A 27,888-nucleotide genomic window follows, 5' to 3' on the forward strand; every position below is an offset into this window, starting at 1 on the left:
ACTCCCCAGTACTACATGGAGGATCATTTTGGGCAAGTCAAGCCTGTATATCAAGCGGCTGCTCTCGCCACAAGAGGGAAAAACCTTAATACCTTGGCAAGGAGACCACCTCTTCAATGCTACGATTGTGGTGGACCGCATCGTGTAGCGGAGTGCCCTAATAGGTTACAGAAGATTGCTACTCAGATGCAACCAAATCAAGGGAGCACATCGGGAATGCCGGTACTTACATGTAATCATGTGGCATAGATCATTTGATTGCTCAATGTCCACATAATCCTAGTGCACCCAAGATTACGCCATTGAATTTGGTTGAGGTCACCAACCAGGCACGAGGAACCACACATGTTGTACCCGCGAATGTAGTTACACGGTCAATGCTTCAAAATCAAAACTACATTCTTGAAGAGAGAGATACTGCATCAATTGCTTGAGCAAAGAAGAAGAAAACGCGACGGAAGAGATCGCTTAATGCCACGAGCTCCAAGCCTAGTTCAAAGACTAACATAGGAACAGGAGACGACCCCGTGTATATGAATGATCCTGAAGATGATTCTGATTCAATAGAAACCATGGGGACCAAAGCCACTACCTTAAGGGAGGAACCCACTCGGGAGCTCAACGAAGGAGAATCAAGCGAATACATGAATCAGGGGAAATAGAAGGAAACTTCCTCGGCCCCACAACCAAGTCAGTTAATGCCCTCTCGGCCACCCAAACTGACTAAGACTCCCCAAGACAAGCCACGTGGGCCAAAAACCCTCAAGAAAAAGATTGGAACTTACCCAAACCCAATTGAGGAGATTGAACAAGTGCAACACTTAAGGGGTTTGGTGGAAGAAACACAAAGAGAACTGGAGTCAGCAGACCCTAGAAGAATCAAAATTCTAGACACACTGTTTCCTACACAAGGTCAGCCTCACAGGAGCCATAAACCGTTAGCTATACCTAGTATCATTCGGGAAGAAAGTGAGGATAGGACATCAGGAAGTGGGCAAACACCCTTCTTACTGGAAAGAATGTTTAGTGAGGGAATGCCTGACCCCATCGAAGAGGAAGTGGGCGATATCTCGAAAAGTACCGTTGAATGTGTCCAAGCTAATGGATTTCATGTCCTCTGAAATCAAAACCACGATCATATCCAAGTTATACGGAGATCCTGAGCTATTCTTAGCTCTTCGGGCATTTCTCAATGGAGAACTGAAGGTGGGGTTACCACAATTTGCAAATATGGATAGACCCGACACGCTTCAAGATGAAGGGGAACATTGGGATCTACAACCCAACCTAGATGAAGACTCGGTCGTTGAAATACCTATTAACAAGTTGGGATAGTACTTTGAAGGGGACGAATCTAATGCAACCCTCCCCATTACTACCAAGGGATTAACTCTAAAGGGAATCCTTGATGGTGGTGCTGGAGTGAGCATTGTGACTAAAAACTGTTGGGAATCTATGGGAAGACCTCACCTCGAAGTCACAAACATAGTGGTTAAGATGGCAAATGGAACTATTGCTAAACCTATTGGGATGTTAAGGGACCTCAAGATCAAGGTTCTGGGATAAAAGGTAAGACATACCTTCATTGTAATGGATTTCTCCAAGCATCCTATGTCATATCAAATGATCTTAGGATGTCCTTTCATCATGAGGGAAGCACAAATGGTGCATGACTGGTCGAAAAACCACGTCTACCTACAATCCCAGGACTCTGTCATTCGAGTTGATCTTGAGAATGGTCGCGCGCATCCTTTAGGAAGCAAGGTTATCATCGATAATCGATCGGATACCACTATTCACTCCGCCCCATTAAGATATTGCTATACATGTAAAAAAGAGACTAATGATGGGAAAGATTCTCCTTATATGGATGTCCTAGCGGGTATGACTGAGTCGGATAACGTGGATTGGGTACACCTAGCAGCAACCATAGACACATGGGAAAATAGAGGCACAAGTTGGGTAACACCTGCTGAGGGGAAAGATATGCCACCGTTAGTGCCAATAAACATGATAAGTGTTATGCACTTGACTCGTGATGGCAATAAAGTGGCAAACTCCACTGACACTGAAAGTAGCAAAGACTCTGACCAATGCAACTCTGAGTCTTCTGAATCTCAAGAAGAAACTGATGGGGGGGGGATGAATCAAATATTCACCCAAGTGTGGAAGCAAGGTGCTCAAGGCCTAGGACGGTGACCTCCTGCAGTTCATCCGAAAGTGGGGGACACAAGTGAAGATCGACCAAGTGAGTCCGAATCTGACAGAAACAAAAATCAAAAACTTGGTAAGAAGAAAACGAGACATAAGCGACAATGCTATCGAGCTAATGTACGAACTGCAATAAACAAAGAGAGATCCACTGCAGAATGGCTTAGTTATATAGGCGCTATTGACGCTCATCGGAAGTTAGCGGATAATTGGGGACAATACCTCCAAAGTGTCATGTGATGTATTCCGCAACCTCATGACGTCGCCCAATTAGAAATCGAAGAGAAACCGAAACTAAGTCATACTGCCAGAAGGCGGCAAAACCAAGAGTTAGCTCAGCAACAAAAGGATGCGGAATTAAAAGAAAAAAACCTGGCACAACAAGAACCGGTAGACTTACACCCCACACCCGAGCATTTCAAACCATTTACCACAGGGGAACATAAAGTGGTCTACACAAACGCCCAACGAACGCCTACCAATGGGAGTAGCGGTGTCTACGATGGCTCGGCAAGGAGAAAGAACTAGCATATCCAGGTGAGGAGTCTAACCCAGTTTTTATTGCTCAAGATCTCACCCAGACGGAGGAAGCTACACTCAAGAAGCTTCTTAAGGAATTCAAAGACATATTTGCTTGGACATATCATGATATGAAGGGTGTTCCACCCTTTGTGGTGCAACACACGATTCCAATGATTAGCTGCTAAACCAGTCCAGCAACGTCCCTACCCAATGAATCCTAAGTACGCAAAGATTGTACAAGAGGAAATTGAAAAACTTGTAAAATGTGGATTCATATACCCTATTGAGCACTCAGAATGGGTTTCTCCGATAGTCATCGTACCAAAGAAGAATGGGAAACTCAGAGTGTGCGTTGATCTCAAAAAGGTTAATGCAGCCACCAGAAGGGATCATTACCCCTTGCCGTATTCTGAACATGTGCTTGAAAGAGTTGCAGGCAAGGAGGCATATAGCTTTTTAGATGGGTACTCGGGTTACAATCAGATCACAATTGCAGTAGAGGACCAAGCTAAAATAGCATTTATCACGGAGTTTGGAGTGTTTGCCTTTCGCGTCATGGCTTTTGGCTTGACCAATGCACCTGCAACATTCCAACGATTGATAAACACAGCCTTTAAGGAATATCTAAGGGACTTTTGTGAAGCCTTCTTAGATGATCTTTGTGTTCATTCCTCTTGGGACGAGCACTTGATGTGTTTACGAAAGATATTTGAAAGGTGTAGATTATATCGCATCTCATTAAATCCTTTCAAATGCCAATTCTCGGTTAAACACGAAGTTATCTTAGGGCATATAGTGTCCAAAAATGGGATTTCCACCGACGAGAGTAAAATCAAGGTCATTCTGGCCCCCACCCACCAACTATAAGGGAGTCCAACGCTTTATGGGCCATGTTGGTTATTATCGAAGGTTTATTCTATTCTTTGCGGAGATAGCTCGACCATTGTATAAGCTTCTCATCGAGTTTATTTGGACCGAAGATTGTGACCGTGCATATGAGCTATTAAAGGTAAGTGCTCCAATCTTGCGAATGCCTAACTTGGATTTAATCTTCCATGTGCATATTGATGCATCAAACTTTGCTATTGGGTGTGTGTTAACTCAACCTGGAGAACACAAACTAGACTACCCCATTAGCTTTGCCAGTCGCGCCAGTTGAACGATGCTGAGATGAACGATGTCACTACGGAGCGAGAAGGGTTGGCAATGATATATGCAGTAAGGAAATTATGTTATTACCTCCTTGCCACCAAGTTTGTTTTCTATGTGGATCATCAAGCATTGTTGTATCTGGTAAACAAACCATGCTCCACAGGAAGAATCACACGATGGCTATTGATTCTTCTTGAGTTTGATTTCACTGTTGTTGTGAGACCTGACAAAAAACATGTCATGGCTGATCATTTGTCTCGCATACCTAATGGTGAGGCTCCTACGGGAGTTGATGATGACTTACCTGACACTTCCCTGTTCATGGTGGAGACAATGCCTGAATGGAGTGAGAAGATTGCTAACTTTTTGGTTAATGGCTTTCCACCCAAGGAGCTTCGTAAAGATCTAGCGCGAAAGCTGATCAAGGAATGCGAACCCTATTGCCTGATAGCCGAGACTCTTTATAAAAGAGGAAAGGATGACGTTCTTAGGCATTGTGCCCGAGAGGATGAGTATCTATACATTTTGCAAGAGGCACATATGGGCGTAGCCGGTGGTCACTTCTCAGGAGACATAACTGTGCGAAAGATCTTACAATCAGGGTATTGGTGGCCCACTATGTTCCAAGATGCATCACTTTTTGTAAAGGGTTGCAATGAATGCCAATGATAGAAGAAACCCCAGCGAAAAGATCAGATGCCCCTACATCCAATCAAAGTAAACCAACCATTTGAAAAGTGGGGTTTAGACTTTGTAGGTCCAATTAGCCCAGCGGCCCGCAACACACAATCTTGCTATATTATTGTGGCCCCACTAACTATATGACCAAATGGGCTGAAGCAAAAGCGACACATAAGGCAGATGCGAGGACAACAGCCAAGTTCCTCTTTGAAAATATAATCACACGCTTCGGTTGTCCTTTTGAACTTGTGAGCGACAATGGTATGCATTTTATAAATGACGTGATTTAGGAGCTCACAACAAATTTCATGATATCCCATCATAAATCTACTCCTTATTATCTACAAGTGAATGACCAAGCCGAGAGTACCAATAAGACTTTAATCTCTATTTTGACAAAAACAGTTGAAGCTCATCGCAGGATTGGGAACTAAAGCTTACGACAACTTTATGGGCCTATCGTACTGTGTACAAAGTGGCTATTAACTGCATACCATTCAAGATGGTATACGGCCAAGAAGTAGTCATGCCGTGGGAATTTATCATTCCTAGTCTTCGTGTTGCTACTCAAGAAGGTTGGGATGGTAATCCCTTAGTAGAGCGTCTGTATATCCTTGAGCGGCTAAACGAAGAAAGACAATTGGCTGTGTGTACAATGCCCTTGTGGAGAAGGATAGAAGGAAAAAATGGTTTGATCGCCACCTGAAAGACAAGGACATCAAGGTTGGGGATAAAGTCCTGATGTATGGAGTGCGTAACGAAAAGAAGAAGCTCAAATATGCTGGTAAGGGACTGTATAGAGTATGTGAAATTACCCCGCAAGGTACCATCCGAGTGGAGACTCTCGACAGAGTTGAAACTATTGGATTCCTTAATGGGAGTAAATTCAAAAGATACTATGACCCCCTGAGCCAAGAGGTGTTACATGCAATCCATCAGAAGAAGGCAGCTAAAGAACAAGCTAAGCTTAAGAAGATACAAGCAAGAATTGAAGCCAGAGAACATCAACAGCATGCTAGGCGCCAACGAGAAGCCAACTTGGGAATTACGCAAGCATTTTTCGAGGAGGCAGAGGAGGATTCACTGGAATTTGACCTGCCTCTAAGATACCCAATTGAGTTACAGAGTCCTTACGGGGAGGTGCTGTATAATGCATTATTGGATACAGGAGCTCAACACAATTTGCTATCATATGGCGTGTGGTGTCAACTTGGAAAACCACCTTTATCCAAGAGTGCTATCCAAGTTAAAGGAATCAACAAGAAGAAAACCCCTGTCTCAGGAATTCTGCACACTCCGGTTGCCTATGACAAGGGGACCGTAATTCAAAGCTTTTTGGTTATGCCTGTTGGTACCATGGAGGGGACTGTAAACTTAGGGCGCAAATGGATGTTAGCCACCAAGTGCAATATTGATTGGGCAACCAGGCGAGTGACAACGCAAGAACCCGCTCTCGGTCTGACCGTTCAAAATTCCGCACCTAAGTCATCAACTCTGGACAAAATGCTAGATAACGAAAAATCACAAAGTCAAGTGGCAAAACCATCTTTGATTGTTTGCCACCCCTCTAACGCTTCAACGCCAAGAGTGGAAACAGGCTGTGTGGTCTCCAAGGCTCTGCTTACTATGCCAAAAAGTACATACAAATGGGTACCAAAAAGTACATACAAATGGGTCCCAAAAGCTTCGTTAACAGCTACCCCCCCTGCTCAATCTCATTCAGATAAGAAGCCTCGTAGAAGGAAAGCAACTCCCCGCCCGAGAAAAGGCAACGTAGCATCACGATGGATTCCGAAAAAATTATTAGTAGCCCAAGGGTACTACGAAGGGAATGACCAGATTTGGGTCCCTAAACATAAGCTGAATCCCTCTACATCACCTGTTGCAAACCAAATGTTGCCACCCCAACGACAATTCAAGACCATGGTAAGGGAAAAGTAACAGAGTGCTCCGCACCACTTCTTCCAGAGTTAATTTGGATTCCCAAATGATATCGATCAATACCACTAGCTCAGGAAGGGGGGAGCCACATGAAGCTTCTAGCTCCTCATGCCAGGCACACGTTGATATAGAAGTTTCTTCATGCTCTACACCTACTCTTGTCAACACCCAACAAGAGACCGATGAGTCTATGTCTCCCTTTGTAAAAGTATCATCGGAAACCATTTCCTCCATTCGTTCATGGGAGCGTACACTACCATCTCTGCAATTTGATGTGGCCCCACGAGGGTCATAAAAAGCTATTTGCCCACATCACCACCTATGACCCGTTGGACAAATTGGTTCCAAGAGGCTGCAACATCATTGCAGAAAATATGATCTACCCAAGGAAAGGGGGAGCATGTACTCACGCTCGACATTCTATTGCTTCCTCCTTAACCTTCTCCCTTGACCATGTAATTGCCAAATTCAAGGGGATGTATATATATATCTTCATACACAAAAAAGAAAAGAAAAGAAAAAAACAAAAAATAGTAAAAAGAGCAAGAGCTATATCTGTATACAATCAGGAACTAGATTGACCTGTCATAAACCTACTGATGCTATATCTGTGTTTGCAGATATGGCAAATGCACGAGCATCACACACTTCATCCACTCCCACCTTTGGTGAGAGGTATCATCTGTACCTTTCTCAGATATTTCACATGTGCTATCCTATAATTAAAACCGAATTGGATCATATAGATGTACTAGCCAAAGAGGAAAATGTTGAGGAATTAGAATGGCTAATACGCCTATTGACCATGACTGACCCCTACTCCGAAGACATATCCCCGATAGCCCAAGACTTTCCTTTTCCACAAGATGACTATCCTCGCATGGTTACATTCTTGATGAGTTTATGTGGATGGAAAAACGAAAACGATATATCTGACGACGATGAATGGATGGATGAAACTCATGGCACTACCGAGGCTGACTTTATTTATTTGGATGATGCGGATAGAGGCTTAGCCTTAGGGCTAGAGCCAGGACTCTACAACATCCTCTTACCATATCCTCAGTAGTAGTGTGGTGACTGGTAGGTAGTAGTGTGGCTGACTTTATTTATTTGAATGATGCGGATAGAGGCTTAGCCTTAGGGCTAGAGCCAAGACTCTACAACATCCTCTTACCATATCCTCAGTAGTAGTGTGGTGACTGGTAGGTAGGTTAGTGTTTTCAAGTTTTTTCTAGTTTGGAGTCCTTAAACGAGTCTTTAATTTTTCACACTGATGTGCCTTTCACGAGGAGTGCTTGTTAGTTGGTTGTACAGGTTGAAACGTTTAAGGTGGGTTCGCTTTCAAGTCCTGAGATAGCCGCAACGTTCATACATAAATATCTAATCAAATTGCGGGCATTTCTCATCGAATCAAGGAGATCTCCAAAATACAAGTGTAATTCTTCCATGCCCATTCTCTTTCATTTTTACTGTTCAATTAATTGCATGAACTATAATGCATGACCACATGGAACTTGTCAAAGCACTATTTAGTTTTTGAAGTTGCCTGATGTGCTGGTGTAAATCATTAATAAGTTTAACCTTATTGGCTATATTCTTGAGAATGCATGAAGTCTTTAGTTAACCTGGAATATGGTTTTCTTAAGTCTAGGGTTATAACCATCTTAATGTTTGAACAACCTGACTGTGTGTGTGTTGACCTCTAGGACATAGCTTTTACCCCTTTGTCGAAAGGATACAAGAACACATTATAGTTCAGGTGCGAAGATCAAAAAAAAAAAAGCCTACAATAAATGGCAATGCAAGTCTATTATGTGCTCTAATGTTGGCCTATCACCTTATTGACACTTGGTAGGCAAGGAGTATTCTACTCCAAACCTATGCCTTGGTTGGTAGGGGGGGATAGCCTTGCCTAAGGTGAACTAATAGATTCCTAGATAATGCTTTGTGAAACATGGTACCAGGATCGATGTTAGTTTTGCCTTAGGGAGGTCGCCATTGTGTGTAAAAATTGTCACGTGCATAAAGAAATAAAGGCAAAAGGCTCCTGTAACTCTGATGTTTCTTGTGTCCCTAGGCTCGTGGTATTAACTTGTTCTTAGAGTAGACACATTGTGGTCATCTGTTTATTTATTAAGCTTGGTTATTTCCTTGACTTAGGCCAGTTATAAACCTTGATTAACCTTTGACACCTTGCTAACTCTTGATTTACTTTCAATAATTTTAAACTCCTATTAATTTGCTACGCTAGCTCATTATTGTGACCCCTTAAACTAAGTTCTCATGGCAATATCCATTGTGGTCTAACATGCTTGACTTTATTACACTCTATATCTTTTGAATTCCAGCATACTTTCACTCTGCTTCCCTGTTTTGCAGACGGGCTCCCACAACAAACCTATCGAGCTTACCATACCATAGATTCCGAGGACGGAATCTACATCAAGAAAGGGGGTATGTTAACCTATGAACGGACATTGAGACGTACTACGTGTTACGTCATGTAATTAATTTAAGTATTCTGAGTCATGGGCCGGGCTTGTCTCGGCACCACATGTAGAGGATAGAGGATTGGGTGATCGCCGATGAGAGGCGCACCTTGAATATCAGCAAGATAAGGGTTAGGATTGGCCGGCCATGTATGGGTGCCTATGTGTGAACGGCTAAGTCATCTATAAGAGTCAAATGTAACCCTAAAACTCTCATTCTCAATGTGTTGAATACAAAGTGTGCTCTTGCCTTATCTTCTCGGTCCCCTTCTCCTGCGTATGTGAGAGAGAGAGAGAGAGAGTGAGAGAGAGAGCGATCGAGCACTGTGTGGCGGCACGACGGCGACGAGGTGGTGGAGCGGCGACGGCGGCTCTTTCTTCACTGCAACGCGAGAATCCTTCACGACGGCGGTTTGAGCGGTGAGTGACACACCTTTGTGCTTTCTGTTTGAGCTTGCTAGTTTCTGGTTGTATGCTTGCAGCCATTCGTGGCTCGCATACAGTATTCTCGGCAAGTCCCCAGCTCCGACTCGTGCGGCATAAGCGCACATCATGCAGCTCCACTCCCGCCGCGAAGATAACTCCTCAATAGGAGTTCATTTGTTGGTGCCTCCCGAAGAGCTTTCAACAAGGGTGCCTCCCGAAGAGCTTTCGACAAGGGTGTAGTAGCCAACACAAAGGGGAAAGAGTAGATGAAGCTCTTACCCTCTTACTGCTTCCTGTGCTTCTCTTGCTTGCCGCTCAGCTCCTTTGCATGAACCAGGCTCTATTACCATGAAAAGATGCAGGGGAGAAGGGATCTTGAGCTCTTGCAAGCACACACACATACTCACACAAACCCTAGAAGAGACCACACAAGATGAGAGGTTGAAAATTCTTCTTCTTCTTCTTTACAACAAAAAGGGTTCTCACCAAAGATAAGAAAAATACAACATAAGTACTAAAGGACTATATACATGTGGTCCATAATGTGAACACACTAAGTTAGTAGTTAGATGTGGACTAGTTGGTGTAGTCCAACTATAGAATCTCTGGCAAAGATATGTTGGTGGTGCCAGCTACCAAACCTGCCAGTAATGTAAATGATGAATGGTCATGCAAGCACCTCGTAAGTGTCAGCTCGTGTTGATCTTGATATCTCAACATTTCCTTCTTCATGTTTCCTCTTCTTTGACTACAACTAACATAACAAAAACCTTACACTAAAGATGCAACACAAAGCCCAATCTCTCTAGTACCACCATAAGATATGGGAACCACCCTACCACTCTAAATAATTACCACCATTCATAATAGCCAATATAATAAAGGTAATCATGGTGCAATAATACCCTACCACTCCAAAAACCTTACCACCAAAGATGCAACACAAATCCCAATCTCTAGTACCACCATGAGAAATGCGAACCATACCCTACCTCTCCAAATAATTACCACCATCAATAATAGCCCATACAATAAAGGTAGTGGTGCAAGAAATCACAAAGCAAATACATAGGCCCCGTCTCCCAGCTTCCTTCTTTTCACAGTCCCACTCTACTTAAGAACATGGAGATGAGACCTTGCATCATTAAACATTTCTCTACCAACACTCCACTACTACATACAACCTCGACAAGATTTCATACATCAAGGGGCGAGTCAAAATGTATCTCCAACACATCCCCCTGAAGTGGAATGATCTCTTACCACCAGCTACATTTGACCATCCACACCTCTAGAACCAACACCTTCACCAACCGTGAGATTAGTGACAAGGGATGTGATCACCATTAGGAAGGAGATATGTTAACCACTCCACCCAACATGGCCTCCCTTGTCCTATGTTCACAAGGTGTTTCTCGCCATCTTACCCACATGTATAACAAAGGCCTACCTTTTTGCAAGCTGGCACTAGAATATATGAAGCAGCCTTACCTTATGCTTAATGCTAATAAATGGGAAGTCATACACCGTGTGTATTCTTGCTTTAAGTTTAAGAAGCAAGTGATTTCAATGCATTACATCCAAATTCATGGCATTGGCATGTTTATTACAAACATTGGATAAAGATTCATATGATTTTGGTGCATTTGGAGATATATTTGTTGTCTTGTAAGACTTGGTAAGAGGCACATGAGATCCTTTGGTGAAAAGGCAAATATTGCTTCAATGGAGATATCTATCTTGTCTTGTAAGCCTTGGTAAGAGGCTTGGAGCCAACGGTGTGGAATGCTATAGCATGAGTCCATGCTAAGTCAAATGTATGAAAAACTTGTAATAAGTGGCCTCCATTTCACTATTGCAAGTCTCTATCAATTGCATTTCAAAATTCTTAGAATCTAGCTTGTTGTAAGGAGTACCCTTAGCAAGAGAAGGAAGAAGGGACAAAGGAAGAGAGTTTTCATGAATTCCCTTACCTCGAGACTACTGTGGTAACCAAGGAGGGGGAGAATTAGGTACCGCACGCATTGTAGCTTGGACAAGGATTACAATGAGAAAATGCCTAGCAATGGAATCAAAGGATCACATGTATGGCTAATGTTTGCCAATGGAATGATGTACATAAGGTTATGCTTATGAGATGTATTTGTGGACAAAGGGATCATATGAAATATATCCGAAGATTCTTTGTCAAGTACTTTTGATAGTCAATGGTATTGAAAACACATGCATTTAAATATTTGGCAAGAAAAGTGGTTCATGCAATATTTTGAGGCTAATTTTGGCCAAATCTATAAGTTGGCCAATATTTTGAGGCTAGTTTTGGCCAAATCTATAAGTTGATTCAATCATAAACATGCAAGTTAATACATTTAAAACTAGAATGCTTGGCTAGCCTTATCCTCTTGATTGCTTGCACACCTACACGTTGTCAACGTACTTTGAAAGAACGTGTGTCCTTCCGTTCACATATAAATATCTTGAAGCGCTTGAATGAAGATGGACACTGCAACCCATACCATTTTCGCAACACGTCCTCTTCGTATGCGTGTCTTTCTCAAGTTTATATGAACAACTTATAGAGCTCGAACAAGCATGAACATCAAGCCTATGTTTGATTATATTCGACGACGTGAGGAATCGATGGACATCGACAAAGATCTGAGAGTACATCGCAAGGTAGATAATTCCAAATTCATTACCACATTTGAATCTAAGTTACACGTCATTCATCAAATCATAGGATTTTTATGAGAGTGAAGTTTTTTTTAAAAAAAACTATACATAAAGTATGGTGGAGAGTTGACACAGTCCTCCCCGAAATTTAATAAACATAGGAGAACATGCCCTTCTCCTGTTTCCCAAATAGCACTTTCGATATCAAAAGTGAACCAAAACACCTTCAGTGTTAAAGGCGGCCATTAGTTCTACGTATTGATTCATGATACAAAACTCATTTTCAAATGTGATAATGAATTTATAATTTTCTAATTTGCGAGGTACTTTTGAATCCCCATCAAACATAAGAATAAGCTTCAAGCTTGTCAATTACGGATGTCAATCTAGCATTGCTTCCAAGTGTGCTTTCAAATTCATGTTCATTCGAGCATTACAAATATGTTCTAAAATACACGAAATATGCTACCCAAGCATTCATAAAATAATTTAAAAAAAACAACATTATTTTGCAAGGTTCAAAGCAGGGAGTGCACCTGGTTTTGACAATGATGTGTGTGCGTGCGTGCGTGCGCGCGCGCACGCGAGCGCGCGAGAGAGAGCTTCAAAGAGTATATGCACATAGACAACATAGTCATCATTAATCTCTTCAACGCAACAACATGAATAGGAGACATACACTCTTTATGCTCGAAACAGAGTCGTGAACTGGGCTTTTTTTTAGACAGAGTGCAGAGTGCACAGCAACAAAAGCTATTAAAAACGCGAGTAAAAAAAACCAAGTCAAATCAACCAATCTTAGAACTCCAAGTGGATCAATGTAGGTGTTTGCTTTTCTCCGGGCCCTATTACGCTACCCAAGTATTAACACCCAACCAAACTATTTTTTTAGTGTGCCACGTGAGATGCCCTTGATGCTTGCTTTCACGCAAGCATCTTGGGCTACCCAAGGTAACAACATCAAATCAATTAATTTTAATGGAAGCCATTGTACTTGCTTGTGATACCAAGAAATCAACCTCCAAGCTCACAAAATAGAAACTAACAAGAGCGTAACTTTGAAAGCACTGATTGCAAAAAAACGTACAACCTATATACAATAGACTTGCAACAATTTTGTTTTTACTTGTAGATTTTATTTTCTCAATTTTTTTAAAAAATATTTTAGTTATATTTTAGCTTAAAAGTATTTGCAAACTTTTAGCAAAAACCTTCAAATTTTTAAGGCTCCAAGTTTGCTGATTTGGTGCAAAAAGTGTTTGCTACAGAGAGGTCATAATGCTTTTGGTAATAATCATTTTACTCAATTGGCATAACCTGAAAAAGAGAAAGAAGAAAGAAATGTACAGGTCATTAGGAGACTTATCAATAGCCGCCAACCTCCATATGGTGGAAATCCAAAGACTCAATTACTCCCTTTGGCATTGTACTTCCACTCCAACAAAATTAGAAAAGAATATGAAAGAGGGAAAGAGAAGCAATTACGCGAAACCTCTCAAGAGATAGACCCAATCCTTACTCACATACACATGAACAAGAAGCAAGCACAAGAGGACTCAAGACTCAATTAAGTGGCTTACATACATAGCCTCATAGTTTACATTTGGCTATCCACCGGAAGTCCGAGGTGCATTATTCCAAATCTAATACTTCTAGACTATATAGATTACAAGATAATTATTTCTAGGCCAATGAGGTGATAGCTCAAGTGGTGAACGTGTTTGCCTGGGACCAAGAGGTCTTGGGTTCAAAACCCCCCTTGGTGCTTCCTTGGCAGCATCGCCTATGGGCAGATTATTAAGCGCCGAACGGGCGGTGACAAATTGGTAACTACAAAAGGATCCCGAACGGGCGGTGACAAATTGGTAACTACAAAAGGATCTTGGGCCTAAGGCTAGTCACGAAAAAAAAAAAAAGATACTTCCAGAATATATACATTACAACATAATTGTCCGCTTTGTTGGAGATTATAAGCTCATGTATGTTCTCCAGTCAACTACTTCAAGCTGATGATGCTTGCTTTTACTCACAAATACTATAAGGCTGAACCTCAAAGCTTCTCCCACCTTGTTCACACCTGCTGCCTAGCCTACCTGTTCATACACACCCATGGGCGCACGCTTCAAACACGTCCTAACTGCCCACTACTAGAGGACCGCGTCCCTACCTGTGTCCTTGTGTGAAATCTCTAACGGGAGCTGAGAACTGGGCTATACTTATGCATTGCAAGCAACAATGCGGTTTCTCAAAACCATCAAAGGAGCCCACAGAGCGTTGACCTGCCAGTAAGGGATCTGGACTCCGAGGCACACAGCATGGTTGTATCCCTTCCAATCCAAAAAGATCATAAGAAAGCCATGGGGGCACAATGTAAAATAGCGTGATGTAAATAGAAGGTTGTGATACTGTGATGAAGAACATCCATACCACCACTCAAAAGAAACACACGTCCAAGAAGGATGGCTGGTAAAGTTTGCCTAGTGATTTGAGCAGCAGCAAGGATTTTTTAAAATGGAACCAAATTGCAGTCACGAGGGCTGCTGGTTATATGCATTTTCTTCTATAAATGCCTTGGATAATCCATGTTAAATGATTTAGTTTACATGCTCACAACATGCATGTAAGGTCTTTATTTGGGCAGCCCAAGAACTATTATTGAAAGCAAGGAAAATTGAGCACTTCGGTGCTCAAATCTACTGAAAAGGTCTTTATTTGGGCAGCCCAAGAACTATTATTGAAAGCAAGGAAAATTGAGCACTTTGGTGCTCAAATCTACTGAAATCACAGACATTCAACATTCAAGCTGTCCTCCACTGCAATCAGCTGAATACTAACTCCAATTCTTAAGCCTCCATCCGCCCCCCTTTGTGTGCTTTTAGATCATGGCTGAAGAAGCTTTAGCCGTTCTATTGCTTCAAGGATGTCCTCCCTATGTCCGAATGTACTGATCCTCAAGAACCCATCGCCTGAAGGCCCAAATAAGGCTCCTGGAGAAGTAAGAATGTGGGCCTTCTCTAGCCATTCATTGAAGACCTCATCAGAGCTCTGTCCCGGAAACTCCACCCAGAGATAAGGAGAATTCCGGCCTCCACATACTTTGAGGCCAAGTGAAGCAAAAGCCTCCATAAGGATCCTTGCGTTCTCTTTATAAAACTCAATTCTCTTCATTGCTTCCTGTAAAAAGACAAGGCACAAAACAACTTTGGCTTTGTATCAATTTGCTTTTGCCAAGATCCTTGTAAACGCTCTACTTCTGCATCATGCATACACTTTTTATGACATTAAACAACCTGAAATCACTTGCATGCGTGCAAAAATGCAAGCACACAAGTTTATAATTGTCACTATCAAATATCTCACCTTTAGACCTTCATCAGTCAGACAAGAAAGACCACCCGCCTGCGCAATGTTTGAGGCGCCGGCCGTGTACGTGAGCAATGCAACTTGGTGAAAGTCCTTTATAACGGGGTGCCCGTTAGCAAAGAGAAGTGATTCAGGAACAATAGCCCATCCCAAACGAACCCCTGTGAAACCCGCTAACTTGGAAAAGGAACCAACCTCTATGGCCACCTGAATCATGACAATAACACCCTTAAAGAGTTCAAATAGTCTCATTTCAAAGCACACGCACACACACGCACACACACACACGCGCGCGCACACATACACGTGTACATGCAAAGTGATATACATTGACACACACCTCTCTTGCTCCAGGGATTTCATAGATTGATCTGGGACAGTCATCTGTTATAAAAGCAGAATAAACCGCATCATAGAGTATTATAGACCCATTTGTTTTTGCAAAAGCAACCAGATCCTCCAATTGTTGCCTTGTGGCTGCTACTCCTGTTGGGTTGTTTGGGGAGCAGATATACATCAAATCTGTGCGTGGCATGGATGATAAATCTGGAAAGAAATTCCTCTCAGGATCACTCTTCATGTAAACGACTCTACCATCATTTTGTGAGAATGAGCCAAATAGATTGCACATCTGGGCTATAACCTGAAACAAAAGTCAATGTAGACACATAGGCATAAGTAGCAGATCAGAATAAAATCTCCTTATAGTCATAATCAAGCTGTAGGAACTTACTGGATACGATGGATCCTGTACTGCCACAGTTACTTCTGGACCGAATAACATCTGCAAACCAATGAGACTTGTCAAGGCACCAAATAAAACATCACCAATGTGACCGACCCTTGCTGGCAACTTTCCACCTTTAATATCATTCTGCTTTTTAATAACATACCTGTATCTAAGTAGAAGGCTTGCTTATTTGAATTTCCAAAGGATAAACGTCTCCCAATATTCATCTCCTCATGGATGAGAAGAGCAATCAATTCTTAAAAATCAGGAAAATTCTCTCGAACTCCAATGGAGGTCTGAAACTGGCTGTATTCTTTGCCAAGACCATTCAAGGTCACGGACACCATATCATCATCATCTACTGGTGATCCAATAGAAGCAAGGGCATCTGCAAGCTCTTTAACCTTCACTGAATAATCATTTATACTCGGTTTTCCTCTGGTGACATTTTGCAACTCCTTTAACTGCATCTTCCAAGCTTGGGTATTTGTATTGTACATCTTCACCAACGTGTCCCAAGCCTCCTCAGGCATTTGTGCATCCTCTATACGCACAATCATAGAATCTGTCACTCTGACAAGCAACCAATACAGCACCTTTCGGCTTTTTCATGCCATGCTTTATATGCCTACACTTGCTAAGTCGTCGAATTTTCTTCAGCAATCTCTAGCTCCTTTTCATCACCTGTGATGAACTCCCAATATCCTTTTCTCATAAAGAAATTGACCATCATGAACTTCCATGCTTGGAAGTTATTCTTATCTAGCTTCTTACTCACAATCTATGATAGACTGTTACACATCTTTACTTGCAAAGCAACTTTACAAACAGTGCTTGCAAAAAGCTTATGCAATCGCAGCAAATCTACAACCTTCTACATCGGTACTGTAAACTTGTTATAATGCCGTTGTATGTGAACCAGTCACAAAAACATACATCCGCAAACACCTGCAATACTTAGATTCTCTACACAGACTGTCCTACAACCAATTTTTTGCTGCAACTTTGAACCAAACCAGAAATTGGACATATACACTCAAAATCGACGCTTCACAAAGTGTCTACAGAAAACTTGCAGAGCTAAAACGGGACCTGAAACGCACCTGAATCGTGCCGAAACACGCAAAAAATTCAGTTATCTATACTAACTGCACACAATATGGTCTTCTTCCTTCACCCAAGAGAATGTCTCAATTTAGGACAATGACTTTCCTATCGGCTTGTAGCTCTCACAGCTACCTAAGGTGTTGCTCCAAAATCAAGAGGAAAGAGATAGAAATATCCTTACTCGTGTTGTACCGCTTCCTTGCTTGCCTTGTTCTTGCCTCTTAGAAAAGAGATGGAAATATCCTTACTCATGGTGTACCACTTCCTTGCTTACCTTGTTCTTGCCTCTTGCTTGCCTCCTTAGCTCTCACACAAACCGGAGTCCAATACCACAAAGAAATGCGAGGAAGAGAGAGAGCTTGAGTTCCTTGAAACACACACACAAGAGATAGCAAGACACAAGAGAGAGATGGTTGGCTGAATTTTCTTCTATCTTCTTCTCTTCTTTACAACCATTAACATAAAGAGATAAGAGTACATACTATAAGGAAAAGTACTCTCGTACTATAACATACAATGGCATGTCGTCCACTAGTGGCATATCAACCATAATCTCACCAACCATGCCAGTGGTATAAGTGCGGAAACTATCACCCACGTGGGTCATCAATGTCTGCAGCACTAGTTGAGCTCGATATCTCAACACAGCTTACGAGACATGTAAGCAACTCGATAACCATTATGTTGTAAGACAGCTCCAATGGCGACGCTACTCGCATCGGTGATTACCTAAAATGGATCATCCCATAAGGCAAGTGCTAAACAAGGAACCTCTACTAAAGCAACCTTAAAGCCTGGCTAAGAATACAAGTATGTCATCCAAAGAAATGGACACACTTTCTAATCAAATCCCTAAAAATAAGCATCATCATGCACTTCAATGTCGCCAAGGCATTTGTCTGGCCAAAGAGCATGACCACAAACTCGTAGTGGGCCCGTTCAGTGTGGAATGTCGTCTTGGAGATGTCTCCATCGACAACCCGTACCTAATAGTATCCACATCTTAGGTCAAGCTTCAAAAACACCTTGGCTCGATTCAACCTCTCTAACATATAATCAATCCAAGTTATCGGAAACTTACCCTTGACTGTCAGCTTGCTCAAAGCACGATAATCCACACAAAGTCTGGAAGATCAATCCTTCGGTGCTACAAAAGGAGACACTAGAATGCATGAAACTGTCTTGCAACAATTCTTGGAGTTGGCGGTCCAACTCTAATTCCATAGCCTTGCTCAAGCAATACGGAAACTTGCTCACTAGTTCTCCCAGCCTGGAAGGAGATCTATCCTCTAATCCTCCAATCTAGATGGGGAAGCCTGCAAGGGAAATTGTCCCAAAGAAAAATCTTGTGAAACTGATCATGCGGGGCCTGGTACTTCTCGGAAGTGTTGGTAACTGTCTAGGTGGTCTGACCATATATCACCGCACAATGTGCATCTTTTCGCATTTCTTGTTTAGCCTATATGTGGCTTATGAGAGGAAAGTTAGGTATCCCTGGCTCACAATTGATGATTACAAGAGCCTTGGGCACATTCCGGAGAGTCTAAAAAGTGTGCCATTCCCAGTAAATATTTGGGTGGAGCTTGTGAAACCAACAAATCCCTAGGATTATGTCTGCTCCTACAACAGAGAAAACCATGAAATCCCAAATGAATTCTCTGCCTTGAATGACTTATTTAGCACTACGAGCCTCAAACTTGATACCTCTGGTCATACATGTGCTAAATCTCTCTACGTGCTTGTCTACAGGAGTCAATGGGAAATGGACCTTCCGAGCAGCCTGTCCTGTAATCACATCCACTATACTGCCGCTACTGTCAAACAAGACAATGAATCTCTAGACACCTATGTAGCCAAGGTCTTGAGCAACTCATTGCGCTCATGCTCCGGATCATGGATACCCTTCTGCTTATTTTCAAGCTCCCAACTGACAATGGGGCCAACCGTGGAACTAGGAGCTAAATAACTAGAGGCATCCTAGGGGGGGTGTGGGAGTCTCGCTCACCATTGAAGCTGTCAAGGCTAGTGTTGCAGTCTGGGCAGGAGGTTTCTTAGGACATGCCCTAGAAGTATGCCCTATTGTATGACAATAGAAGCATCACTACTCCTTTTCACACTAGGTTTGCTTGTCTTGGTTGAGCTTACCACCGATCTTGCCTACCTCAGATTTTTGGTCTAGATTAAGTTTAGGCGCGTTGGTCGAGTTCTTGGAGCCACGCGCTCGTGTGCTCTGTCATGGGGAAGACACGATTGATTATGGCCCTTGCCACTTGCAGTCGCTGCCTTGTGAAATGCGGGCTGGGAAGTCTCGGCTTTCCACCGACGTACTTCATTTCAGCACATTGCGCAAGCACCAGTATCCGTTCGAAGGTCGGTGATTCAAACATACGCACATCCCATTGCCTCTGCATGTCTAAACCATAAAGGAACTCCCCTCTCTCGTCCTCCTCAGATTTGCTCAAGTGTAAAGCCACGCGAGTGACTTTGTTGACAAAATCGAGAACTAGTTGTGGGTTGTGGGAAAAATCTCCGAACTCCTCCTCAAGCCGCTCAAGGTAATGAGACAGTAACTACTACTCAAGATAATGAGACAGTAAAAACCGCTTCTTGAGGCCAGTGAGACGAACTCGTCCCATTCATAGGAGACAACAACTCTAAAATGGGGATTGGCCTAGGCCCAATGAGTCCACCAAGAAATGGCCTCACCCTTAATGTAGCAACTAGCTAACACTACTTTATCCACATCCGATTTTCTACCCGCAGCAAAATAAGCTTCAAATTGATGAATCCAAGAATACAAAGCAGTGGGGTCGAGTTTACCATTATACTTACTGAAGTTCGCCTTCTCATGAAGTTGAGTTGGCTGCAAGTAGCTCCCGTATCTGCAACTCAAGTGGACAATGAGCATGCTGCATTAATCCCTCAGCGGAGGTAGTAGAGGTACAAATTAGGGAAGGGATCTGGGTGACAACTAGCAAGAGGAGGGAAGCAGAAATGGGGAAGAGGTAATCGCTTCTCTGGATCATAGCTCTCTGCTCAAGCTATTGATCTCCATGTTGCTTCATGTAACATGCATAAGCTTCGTGGTCGAATCGGTAACTTCAATGCTCAAAATTCAGCTATCATTCACGACAAAAATAACGCACAATGCTGAAGTAGATGTGCAAGAGAGAGAGAGAGAGAGAGAGAGAGAGAGAGAGAGAGAGAGAGAGAGAAATGAAATGAAATGATATATTAACGTCTCTAAGAGGCCATAATGGCCTATGAGACCAAAACTGAGAGTACATCTGAAGTTGGTGTCTCATCAAAGAGAACAACTAAATGAGACTAAAAAGTACAATAAACTGATTGTCTTACAGTTATAAAAATAGAATTGTAAGACTCCGAGATGATACTGAGTAGAAAATACTGGAAAATGTATATCAGGTAGATCCATGTATGCTCATCAGTTGAATTGTTGCCCTCTCCTTAGATCAAGTATCTCCACCATGGGGCTGTCTAGAATTGAGAGGTCGTAGAAGCAAGGTAGGCACCTCCGATGCCGAGCAATAATGGCTCTGATCTAGCGATGGTGAGGATGCCGTGGTCGGGATCCTGGTGGGTGTGGCCGACGAGCACGACATAAGATGACTGCTCTATTAGTGGTGACTCCTTGGGAGCGTGGTCGGTGCCCTGATGGCCCAATGGAGAAGGTATCAGGAGGTGTGTGGGCTAGGTTGCTGGTGCTGGTGCCGAAGAAATCTGTCACTGTCCTCTACATCATGGCTCGGTCCTATCTGCCAAGAGGGTCTCTCTGTGTCTCCTGAGCTCAAGTAGGAACAATCCCAGGCATCTCTGATCCTCAAACTCCATGACCCTGCGTAACGGCCCAAAACCCTCTCAAGCTCAAGAGAGGCAGAAGAGGAGACAGTATTGGGTCTCAAATACCCTCTGTAGGACTCCCACCATGAATGGTGTATTTGCTTTATTAGAATGATGCAAATCAGAAAATAAAGACTGAATCTTGACCTGCAATGTTCACCTTGGTTGGAGCACTCCCCTTGGCTGTCCTGGCCCATTGAACGCGGCAACCCTTTGTGAAAACTGAGATAAACTACTGAATTCCCAGTGTTGAGTTTATATGCTCCCTCCTAGTGCTCGTCGGCCAGTTCTGTTTTTTTCCCACGGCCTGTTTTCAGCAAATTATGCTTTTAATAATTCACTTTCACACCATAAAGGCTGGCCGCCTGGCGTTTTGTTGTTTGCTAGGCCCTGGCCGCATTGTGGACTGCCTTGTCTACTGCAGGCAGCCACCGTGGCCTGGCCGGCTGGCTGGCCAAGGCCATCAAACTGATCGACAGGCAGCCCAGGCCCCTAGGCCTGGCCGCCTTGCTGTCAGGCCACCTTGGGGTTGGCCGACAGCCCATTGGCCCTTCCTTGGGCCTCCTAGCCCTCTCTACGGTGGACTCAAAGACCTCCTCATGAAAAATGCAAGGAGTTTTACCTCCTTTTTTGGGGGAGCCAAAAGGGCTTCCCCCTCTTCTATATGCAACCTAAATGCCTCTATAGACGTCTGGCACCCGCTCACAAACCAGATACTCAGATCATCTAACATCATTCCAGAAGGAGACTCACAGTACCAACTGGCATTGTTTCATGTGCAGGACAATGCACATCTCACCTCAGACGCATAGAGTAGAACCTTGGCTACCTCGTCCTAGATTAGGCTCACATGGGACCAATGTCTTGCACCTTGTTCAGATATGTCTACGTGGCATCCAAGGGCGGGGTGCACGTGGCACTTCATGAGATTCACGAAATTATATCATCCGGTCTCCAATGAGAGCAGTGCTCCCTGATGTCGCTGCTATAGAAGTGATAATCTCTTCCTAGATCTGTTATTCTCTCTCATCGTTAGAAGTGTAATTGTAGCATGACTACTATGCGGAAGTGTGCTTAATGATGATTAACGCAAAGAAATAAAGATTAACGCTAATCACATGCTCATGACATAGAGAAGTAGAGAGAAGGAGAAGAGAGACTCTTTACCAAACCTACTCCTACTATGTATTACTGGATGAATGAGTAATTACAATGATTGTCATAGATCCAATGTAGATCTAGACTATGAATATTATGAATGAACTTATGCTTACTGTCCTCCATTGTGCGGGATTTGCATATCTTTGGCAGAGATACATCTGGTGCTTGACATTACTCCTAGTGCTTGGCACCTCTTTTTGTGCTTGGCACATAGGGCGGAAACCCTTGGTGTCAATTCCTTGTTTGATTTGTATTCATACTTGTTGTACTTGGAGAATTAGGTCAGCAGTGATCTTGTACATGGAAGCAGACTCCTTTTGGTAATAAAATACCTGGGAGGGGGAGGGGAGCGATTGGCCTATCATTCCGGCCCCTAGTGTGGTGCACAATTATATTTCAATTATTTGTGGTTGTGCCTAGTGTTCAATCTTGTTTACTGTTAATTGATTCCTTGTTACACGCCCCCCTCGTTACACATTCTATTCCAAATTGTCAATGTCTACACTCATTGCTCCTCATCAAGAGATGGGAGTACGAGTAAGTGAAAGGATCAAATCATAAACTTGCTACATTGGTCTCTCCCAAACATAAAACATGGCAATCACTACACAAGTGAGTAAATCTTTTTCTGTTGGTGTTTCTCACAAGCTAGAATCAACAGTTACAAAGTTAAGTTCATAGTCTATATGGTTGGAAGAGGATGCTAGGAAGTGTTAGAATTTGTACATCTCTGTGCATTTGGGCTTTCCCTGTTTTATGCGATTTTATCTATTTTCTCCTATTTTAGGAAGTCATGAGCAGTCGGTCAGCTCCCTCACTTCACTATAAAAGGGGCTTCTCATATTCACTTGTCAGTCAACCAATCCAAGCACAAGTTCAACACTTTCTTTGCTGGCTATTGCCATTGTAAAGCTTCATGCTATTATAAAAGGTGATCTTGTCCACAAGCTCTCTATCTCCTTTGCTGCTTCCCTCTCTTGTTTTGTCTACCCTTCTGCATGTGCATACTCCAACACGGTATCAGAGCAGTAGCATCAGGGCAGCCCGGGGAGTGAAAACGCAGATGAAGAAGAGCACCAGGAGCAAAAAAACGCATCTATGTTCAAAAAACGCAGCCACTGTTTGGATCTCCAAAAAACATAGCAGCCAGAGGAAAACGCAGACACTAAGTGGTGAGGAAAATGCAGCCGCCTGGAAAATTGCACGAAACGCAGCCGTCTTCTGCATATGCAGCAAAAAACGCAAGGAAACTCGCCGCCGCCACCTTGAAGTGCCGGTCACCTAAGCGACCAATACCATGATAAAGTTACACAATGCAAAAGCATACGCTGCTCGCTGAATCTACGCCTCATCCCTGCCTGCGCGAACTGCACACCAGCGCCCCCCCCCCCCCCCCCCCCCCCCCCCCCCGCCTGTTGTAGTTCCTGCGCCCCTCCCCCTTGTTGCTCTGCCCACCGCCCGTCTCTCCTCCCCCCCTTCGCCTGCTTCGCTGCTGCGCCCCATCCCTCGCTGCTGCGCTCCCTCCTCGCCTTCTCGCCCCCTCCCTCCTCGCCTCCTCGTCTTCTCGCCCCATCCCCTGCTTCGCGCCCATCTCTCCTCTGCTTCGCCCTGACCCCCCTCCGCCAGCATTCTCCTCCCCGCCTCATTCGCGCAGCTATCTCCTCCCCGCCTCATTCGCTCTCCTCCCCGCCTCACTCGCTCTATCTCCTCCCCGCCTCATTCGCTCTCCTCCCCGCCTCCTTCGCGCAGCTGCCGCCCCCCCTCCCTCTCGTGCTGTTTTCCGCCCCCCAGGGGGTTTTGCTTTTCTTTTTTCCTCCGGTCCGCCGCCTCTCTGTGTGCAGCCCGTTTCTTGCAGGATTTCCGCTTTCGCCTCGCCTACGCCTAAGCTTCAGACTCTGATGGAGACTCCTCCCGCCTCGCCTCAGAGGGACTCATCCGCAGCCCCCTCGCCCGCCCCCGAGGACACCCCCATCAGGCTTTCTCTTTCGCCGGAAGAGGAAGCGAGCCTCACCGCAGAGGTGGAACGCCTTCAGGCCCATTCCACCATCTGCCGTATAGTCGGCACTCGCCCCAGCAGAGGGGAGATCCGGGATCTTCTCCAGGCCCGCCTTCTTGCAGATGTGGGCAAGATCCTGGACGTACAGCTTCTGGGCCGGGGACATTATCAGATCGAGTTCGAGACCGCCCAGAGTGTGGCCAAGGTCCTTGCCATGAGTCCCCTTGACATCAGGGGTGCTCGGGCTTTCTTCAGACCTTGGCAGCATGGCTTTGATCCAGCAGCGGCTGAGCAGGGAGAGCGCCTTTTTCATGTTACAGTTTGCTTCCCTGGACTCCGCCGGGAGTATCTTCCGCTTCTCTCTCGGCTAGGAGCATTGGTGGGCTCGGTACTCGAGACTGGCCCCACAGCAGCTTCAGTGGTGGCCAGAGCAGCTGGGCTACCCTCCGCCAGAGTTCTGGTGTCTGACATCTCCTCCCTTCCTAAGGTCATTCAGCTACCTAGGATAGGGGGGGGATGGATTGATCAGAGAGTGGAGTTCTCGGGGCTCCCGAACCAGTGTTTCATATGCAGGCAGGTCGGCCATCTGGCCAAGGCCTGCCCTCGCAGGAGACCTCGACCCTCACCACAGCAGAGCAGGCCCCTGATGGCCCGCCCACAGATGCGGCACGGCAGGCTGCCTCCGGGACACCTGCCCAGGCCACAGAGACCTCGGAGTGGCAGCCTGGACAGGGGCGCCGCCGAGGGAGACAGTCACAGCAGCACGCACAAAGACCGCTGCAGCAGCAGCCACAGTCTCAGTGTCACCAATTGGCCGACCATTTGGTCCATTCCTAGTTTTTGCGTCTCGTTCACTTGAGGCCAGGCCGGTGTCTCGTGTGAAGAGGCCAGTATTTTGCTGACATGGACGGGAGCCAGACTGGTGCCACCCGTGTGTTAGCAGGATGGTGTCATATGGACGGGAGCCAGACCAGTGCCACCCGTGTATGACCTGGACTGTGTTCGACCCATGGGACTGTCACGCCATGGAAGAGCCAGTATTCGTGCCGTGTTTTACCTATGGGACTGTCACACCTAGGGAAACTCGTGCCTGGAACTGTGTCTTACCTATGGGACTGTCACTCCATAGGAAGACCAGGATTTTATGTTTTTATGTCGTGCCAGTTTTGTGCCGACAGATATTTTGTACATGTTCCATGAACGGGAGATATGTCCATGTTACTATTTGCACATGCACACATGCTTGAAACTGTTTTCGCATGACATGTATTTGTGTGTTTGCCTGCTTGACGTGTTACTTACTGAGCGGGGACGCCTACCAGTGAGTCGTGAAGTCTGCTCTGTATTCTGACGAGTTTCAGTGCATGTGAACAGGTGGTAAGTATATGGTACATGTTGTTTTAATATTTTATTCTAACCCCTTTGTTTTATAAGGTTAGGTGTCCACATTTAATTAAAAGTGGGCACCTCCTTTGGGCACCCACTTAGGGGCCAAGGTGGGGAGCCCCACTTTAAGTGAGTGTGGGGGTGGGCAAGGGCACCTACCCAAACTCCCCCACCTTCATGCAAGCGTGGAGTTAAACTCCACATGAATTTTATTAAAAGAAATCTCTCTCTCAAGCGTGGGGATCCATCGCTTCTATCTGGCGATTTGTTCATCACCCGATTCTCCTTCCACGCGAAGAGAAAGAAAGCGTCACCTACGTTTCTGCTCCTACAGCTACCAGGCGCATGCTTTTCTCCATCTCTGCTGGCTGCGCCTGACTCCCACAGGCGGCTGCTCACTTTCCATCCAAGCGACTGCCTCAACATCTCCACAGGCGGCTGCTTCATCTTCCCTCTGTACTGCTGCGCATACCCTTAGCCAACGGCTGCCACCTGCAATTCAGTCCTGCTACAGCCGGCTGTCTGGCCATATTCCCTTCTGGTCATAGCCAGGCGACTGTATACTGCAGCCAGGCCATTACAACAGCACAGAGGCGATTGTATCTACTCAGTGTGCTGCCTCTGCTCCTACAGGCGACAGAATCACTGCTGGCTGCACTACTTGTTCCTTTTTGCAGGCCATCGTGGGTCACCTCTCCAGCTAGCATCGCATCTTTTCTTCAGCAGGTGGCTGTTCACAAAGTGTGTGTGCTCTCCCGCAAATGATGTGCTACAGGCCGGTGGCTGCAAGCTGCTTTCTCTTCTCCATATAGCCTGGCAACCATACAAGCTGTGTGTCTCTCTTACACAGGAAGCTCCTTCTCAACCTCCTCGTCAGGCTGTTGTGGCTACAACTTGATATCCCACTCAAGTAGCTACACATACGAGTACCTCGGGAATTGGACTACAATCTGCAATCTACAAGTAAGTGATTTTCAGATTTGAGTAAAGTATTATATGTTTAAATCTGATAAGGGATTCATCCCTCTACGGCCACACCCGTTCGGTGCCGGGTTGTCCAAGCTGTATTGGCGAACCTCGGTCCAAAGGTGCTGAGATCGGGAGAGCCAGGCGTTAGTACGAGAGCGCCTGTTTGTGCGTGGTCTCGGAACACCAGTGAGGCGCTCTCTGCGGAGTCCAGTGAAAGCACAGGACCGTAGTGATTGGGCCACACTAGTGGTCGTTCTGCTTCGAGTCTCTACATCGAAATTCGAGCCTATTTGTTTGGTACTGTTTTCATATGTACATGGACATTATCTGGTTCTCAGAACCCATGGAGCATTGTATTCATTAAATACTCCCAATAAATATATCATATATTGAGGGGGGGGTCGGCCCGTTCCGGCCCCAGTGCTGGTGTCCATCTTTCCATTTCTGTTCATTTAAATTTCAAGTTGTTTTAAAGTTGTCCATTTCAAATTTGTGGTTTTAAAGTTGTGCTATTAAGCGTGTGGGTGTCCAACGGAGTCCTTCCCACTTGACGGGATCGGTTTCATTGGTATCAGAGCACGGTTGTTTCCCTCTTCCTAGTGGGGAAACAAACCTGTGTACTGGACATCCCGCTTTTAGCAAACTTTGAACACAATGGACAGCCAAGGCAACCCTTTGGAAGTACCTAATTCGAGGGGTCCCTCTAGTGCCTCTCGTGGGTCTGATGCCCTGCGTGGTAGACACAAGCCCCTTGAAAGGGTTCTGGATAGTGAATCCAAGGGTCAACTGTCTCCAGGGAAGACAGTTATGCTTGAACAAGACCCTGATGTTATGAGGGCTGAAATGGAACATATGAGAAAACTTTTGCAGGCTCAAGAGCAAGAATTAAAGTTTTTACATGAAGATCCCCATCTGCAAAGTGCTGTTGAAGCCAGGAAGGCTGATGCTATCGTTAATGTAACCTTTGAATCAATGGCTCGTGAAGTGGGCAAGAAACCAAGGGAGTTGGCACTTGCCTATCTCCTTCGCAAAGGTGATATCAAAGAGGGGGATGACGGAGAGCTAAAATTCAGAAATCCACCTCGTTTGAAGTATGGAGATCCCGCATCCCAGAGGCTGAAATCTTTTATGCAAAAGGAAGAGGTGACTGTCACCTCTCGTCATGCATCCTCTCCCCAAGGCACTAAGCCTGATAGATTTATGTATGCCAGTGCTCA

General features: G+C 44.6%; 1 protein-coding gene across 2 annotated transcripts in view; it reads right to left on the bottom strand.

Moving 5' to 3' along the window:
- Nucleotides 1-14,458: 14,458 nt before the first annotated feature.
- The window catches only part of LOC147641617 (putative LL-diaminopimelate aminotransferase, chloroplastic), a 41,217-nt gene continuing 27,787 nt past the window's right edge, over nucleotides 14,459-27,888 (bottom strand). For both annotated transcript variants that reach the window (XM_086794406.1, XM_086794475.1), the window contains exons 7-10: nucleotides 16,195-16,245; nucleotides 15,802-16,104; nucleotides 15,459-15,668; nucleotides 14,459-15,272 (exon numbers count right to left, since the gene is read on the bottom strand). In XM_086794406.1, the coding sequence (XP_086650532.1) occupies nucleotides 14,979-15,272; nucleotides 15,459-15,668; nucleotides 15,802-16,104; nucleotides 16,195-16,245 (858 nt within the window). In that variant the 3' untranslated portion in view covers nucleotides 14,459-14,978. The remainder of the gene's footprint in view (nucleotides 15,273-15,458; nucleotides 15,669-15,801; nucleotides 16,105-16,194; nucleotides 16,246-27,888) is intronic.

This window comes from Cibotium barometz, chromosome 1 (assembly GCF_041138505.1).
Source record: "Cibotium barometz isolate CiBa-2024 chromosome 1, ASM4113850v1, whole genome shotgun sequence".
Lineage (NCBI taxonomy): Eukaryota > Viridiplantae > Streptophyta > Polypodiopsida > Cyatheales > Cibotiaceae > Cibotium > Cibotium barometz.